General features: G+C 43.4%; 1 protein-coding gene across 1 annotated transcript in view; it reads left to right on the forward strand.

Annotated features, from left to right (window-relative positions):
- TMEM164 (transmembrane protein 164) overlaps positions 1–4,166 on the forward strand; it is a 30,358-nt gene extending 26,192 nt beyond the window's left edge. The window contains exons 5-6 of the mRNA XM_010145163.1: positions 3,087–3,187; positions 3,574–4,166. Of these exons, the coding sequence (XP_010143465.1) occupies positions 3,087–3,187; positions 3,574–3,780 (308 nt within the window). The 3' untranslated portion in view covers positions 3,781–4,166. The remainder of the gene's footprint in view (positions 1–3,086; positions 3,188–3,573) is intronic.
- The last annotated feature ends 1,020 nt before the right edge of the window (positions 4,167–5,186 follow it).

Raw genomic sequence — 5,186 nt, forward strand, 5'->3', positions numbered from 1 at the left:
GCTGAATAGCAGGACCACAGAGTAACCAAATCTACAGTGATTATTTATCGAATGAGAAATGCACAGACAATATCCCAGATACAGATTTAAAAATAGTTTCCCAATGCACATTTGGGAATCCAGAGCTCTCTGAAATGTTTTCACGTGGAGGTCATTGCTTCCTTTTTGTCCCTCGATGTCCCAATAATGACACTGCTGAAAATCGCACTATTATTTTCGGAATTGCAAAGTCTAGTAAGGAGGGATTTTTCCATTATTAAGTGAGATCAAAAGTCTGTAGAGGGCGAGAGCTGCTAATGTATTTTTTGAAGGATGTCCCAGCGTGAAATTCTTTGCTGGAGGAACCTGAACAGCTCTTCCAAGTGACTTCTGAAACATGATTCCCTGACTAGACTGAAGCAGGACATGAGAAGTTGGGTTCAAAGCCAAATTATGCCACTGATCTGTTTTGTCACCTTCGAGCAATTTCCTTCATCTTTTAGTGACTGCTTTCTCCCTCCAGTCTTGTCCCATAGCTGGGTTCACTTGTCCATTTTAGCGTTTATATACTACCTGCACTGTCAGTCCCCCAGATACCGAGGTCCCTGGGTTCCAGCTTTCCTGAGCGTTGAGCTCTTTAGACTACTGCCACCCGCTCTCAGGCTTTGTCGAATACTTTTGCAATAACACGGGCAACAGCCAGCCAGCTGAGTTCACGTGAAACCGCGTTTGGTATAGCACTACCCTGTCAGCTCCCAGGAGCTGGTTTCCAGACCTTATTTCCATTTTATTTTGTATTTTGCATCCAGGTTAAACATGCACCTAAAACTGCCAAGACAATACAAAAAAACTTTGCAAGTCAAACGATGTTTTCTTTACAGCTGAAGAATTTCTGTACAGCTTGACCAGGTCACTTAAAGTTGGTGCAGCCAAAAATAGAGCCGTGGTCTCCTGAACTCTGACACCAAGGCTAGTTGCTGCTTCTCTTGCTCTCTGTAATGAAAAACCGTATTCAAGGTGGTATCACGTATCTGATGTTCTCAGGCGGTGGAGTTTGAGTATCATTGCTATTTAAGTCGAGTCTACTGTACTGTTCTAAGCAGGGTACCAGCTCTCGGATCAGGCTTGCCAAGTACGTTCGAAGAATTAGACTGTTGCGCATTTTTTCCCTTTTCCTGTAGAGCACCCACTGGAAGTTATTGATGCAGCGCTCACTTTCACCTGTGGATTTTGCTCCTAGTTCAGACACTTCTCCTGACCTTCACCTCCCCACTGGACAGGGAATCTTATAAGCTGCCCTATGCTTTCAGAGTAACTCTCTGCTCGTATTTATGATGGTTGCATCAAGTCACAGCACGCTCACTACAACAGACGTGGTGTGCAGTTGTATCTTGGGTAATTACACTAATACTGTTGCTCACTAAAGTCCGTGAGTGATACATGGGGTGCATATGTGCTGCTGTCGTTCAAGCGTAGAATCACCTCCTCGCTCTCTGTTGACTAGCAACAGAGAAGCTGTGTTACTGTGAGCGGACAACGAAGAGCTGTACAGCTTTAGACAGTCAAGTGTAGGTAATTCTGATTTGTAACATCCACAAAATGATGTTTAAATCGGATTATTTCAGGTAGCTACTGCACATCAGTCTGAACTGGCATGATGGCTACAAACTATGGAAGAAAAGAATCATAAAAGGGCAACCAGGTTTGAGAACACCGTCCTCTAGGGATTGCAAACCTGCGCCAGGATGCAGCGGTGCAGGGGGGGTTGGTAAAGCAGGTGACGGCAGTGGCTTGCCTTTATCTACACACGATACCTTAGGTGGGCTCCTCTACCAGCCTTAGTCTGGTGAGTTCTGTCGTAGCCAGCCACGCGTCTGTCCTGATTTGAGTTCCCAGTAGCCTTGTACAGTATATGCTGAGGTCTGTAATTACTTCCTGGTAATTACCGAACGTGCTAGCGAAGGCTAATACACACATTGCCCCCTGTGCTGTCAGCTCTGGCAGATGCTGGGTGCGCGTTCCGGTGTTTAATAACGTGTAATGGAGCACAGAGCAAACAAAGGCAGATACAAAATGCCATTGTGTATTTATAACCATCCGAAACGCCACAGCTTCTTGCAGCAGCTGAGCAGCATGACACCGTGCGTCTTTCTTCTGTGCCCCCAGGTTATGTTATTAAAGTCATAAGGAGAATAATACTTTTTGCTGAATCTTACACTGAAATTTTCCTGTCTGGTGGTAAGAGTCTTGAGAACTCTGTAAACTGCTTTTGTTCTCACCGTACGGTGTTTGAATATTTAATTCCAAAAATAGTCCTGTATCTCAGGGCACTTGGTTTAGATCTGATGTCCTTGGTACGTTCTAGGTCACGTGACATCGTGTTTTGTCAGTGCATTGACAAAACGTAGTTTCAGGAGGAGAGAGGAAGGTGAACTCAGGAATTACATGGTATCTGCTACCTCATCTGAGGGGGAGAATATTTTACTGTATCTGTGATACCTAGAGATTATAAACTTGTTTGTATCTGAAAATATCTCCAGGGCCGATTTCATTTAGAAGCCCAGTCTGTCGTTAACGGATTGGCTGACTCCTCTATCAGCTCTTCTGTTCCTACGCGTCACTGGTGCAAGTTACTTTTTAATAACTGGTAAACAGCCTTTGTGAAATGAGGAAACGGCAATTAGCGCTGCTGTGATACAGTGCTGTGCAGGAGCTGCCGCTGCCTGGTTCAGCTCCGGGTGTGTTGAGGTCACAGCCCCCATAAGAAGCAGGAGTATAAGTAGAACTAACCTGATTTTTGAAGATTCGTTGTATAACGTTACCGTATTTTAAAATCATTTAATTGTTCTGAGGTAAAAAAGTCACTGGTGTTGGTGAAAAACAGGCAAGCTACCAAGGTAACATAGTGGACCAGGAGGGAAGAAGCTGATGATGCTTTAGGTGAGGAATAAGGCTCTCCAATATTAATCATTGTAATGGTATTGAGTAGGTTATCAGCTAAAACCAGATGCCCCAACATCCACAGAGCAGGAGAGAGAGGATTATTCATGAGTGTTTGATGGACGCAGCAATTCAGCTGAATACTAATGTATTCCTTTCTCTTCAAGGTATCTACACTCCAGAACCACTCTGCAATTTCTGGTGGGCTCTTTTATCCACGGGGTTTATGTTTGTATATCATTTTAGCATCTTGCAGATTCTGGGATTGGTAAGTAAATACAGGTTAATAAATGGATAGTTTGCAAGTACAAACGCAAAGTAAAAACGCTGACTAGTTCTTCAAAGTGCCCAGATCGGTATGGATGAGACTACGTGCATGCAGATTTTTAATCGCATGTTCTGATGAGCCTTTGTGTATCGTATCTCACAAGTATCGGTAAAATACGTCATAAATTATGTACCTGCATAAATCCATCTATTAAATGCACAACTGGATGTGGATCTGCTGCTGAAAGCCGCCCAACTTGTGCTCAACAAAGGAGCGTCGCCTAAATGTTTTTGATCCTTACGGTAATTTCAGAATTACCGTTTTAGGTGTCTGAATCAGCGCAACAAAAATATTGTTAATTTATAACCTTGTTGTCACTTTCCCAGGTTACAGAAGTGAATTTGAACAACATGTTGTGCCCAGCCGTCTCAGATCCTTTCTATGGGCCCTGGTATCGAATCTGGGCATCTGGACATCAGACTGTCATGACCATGGCTCATGGGAAGCTTGTCATCCTGCTGTTTTACAGCGCCGTCCCCATCTTTAAATGTAGCCTGGACTTCCTTAGGCTCCCGGTTAAGAAAATAGACTGAAACTGCTCCCCACGGAGTGGGACATACGGGAAGCAGAGATCCTTATACTGGAAAACAAAGAGGAGGGATGAGAGGACAATGCGTTTATACTTCTCCCCACAGTTTATTGCCTCAAAAACACCTCTATAATCAAGTGAGGTTTTTTTTTTTACCTGCTGTTTCTCACTGCCTATTGCCAATGGCAAAATGAGTGGCCTTATTCTGGAAAAGGTTCGTGTTTTATACATTTTGTGTAGATTGCAGTAGAATCTTGCTAAACCACTGTTTAAAATCAGGCCAGGATCTGTCCACATTCCAGCAGAGCGTGGCAGTGCTACCTCGTTTGGACTTCTTTTCCATTGAAGATAAGTACACTTCTGTCCTAGGACAGGGAAGAGAGCTGAATTACATCGTCCCCGAGGTGAACAGAACACGTCGCAGTGCATCATCCTGGCTTAACTCTTAGCGCTTGAGTATTGCAGAACGGTCACAGCGAAATGACGAACACTTCCATCACCCAGTGTAAGTGCAAACCAGTGAGGTTCTACTGTATTTTCTTGAAGCTGGTTGAAGCTGGGGAACAATAACATTCAATTTTTTTCTTAATTGACTACTTAATTTCTAAGCTGCTGTGGATAAATATCAAAGTATCTGGCTAAATCCAATCAGATCTTGACGCTTTAGAGAGTGGAAGAACACCATGTTGAAATAATTTCAAAAGATCATGTTACGTTTAAGCAATGATGAGATATTTCATCCCCTGTTCAGACCTGATTTCAAACAAAATGGTTTTTTCACTTAGCTTAGACTGGAGAGCAAGTGGAGATACAAAGTCCAACTAAACATCAGCGATTTCGGGTTTTTTACTTAGTAGCTTTGAAACATTCCTCCTGTGTTCTACACTGATCCTCGCTCCGTAGAGTGGTTAGTGAAGAAACAAAATGAAACGGTTCTCTTTCTGCAGCTCTGACACGTTCTGTATACTGGTTTTTAAAATACAGGTATAAAAAGGAACATCGAATCAGCGCAGGCCTCTGCTGGAAAGCAAGTGTGCCGGTGTGCTAGCGTGACTAAATCTTCCTGTCGGTGTCTCCTGGAGAACAAGGTGTAGGCAGGCACAATGATACGTGGTGTGTACTTGGTCAGTCTCCAAGGGTAAAGGAGAAACTGTTGGGCAGCAAGACAGGAAATCCTGAGTGTGTTCCTCCAGACAGGTGACTGTGAGTCTGTAAGCACCATTTGTTGTGTTCCAGGGCTGCAGGAATTTTCTTGTACAAAAGTTTGTTGCAATTTATAGATTCATTGTGTTGTCGAAGCTGTGACTTGTAAGATAAAACCAAACCATCATACCTCCTCCAGCTGGATCATCTGAAGATGTATTCTGAAGTTAAGGTACAGCCTTTTATACCTCAGGAAGGAAAAGCAGG

This window comes from Buceros rhinoceros, unplaced genomic scaffold (genome assembly GCF_000710305.1).
Source record: "Buceros rhinoceros silvestris isolate BGI_N320 unplaced genomic scaffold, ASM71030v1 scaffold29161, whole genome shotgun sequence".
In the NCBI taxonomy this organism is placed as follows: Eukaryota; Metazoa; Chordata; class Aves; order Bucerotiformes; family Bucerotidae; genus Buceros; species Buceros rhinoceros.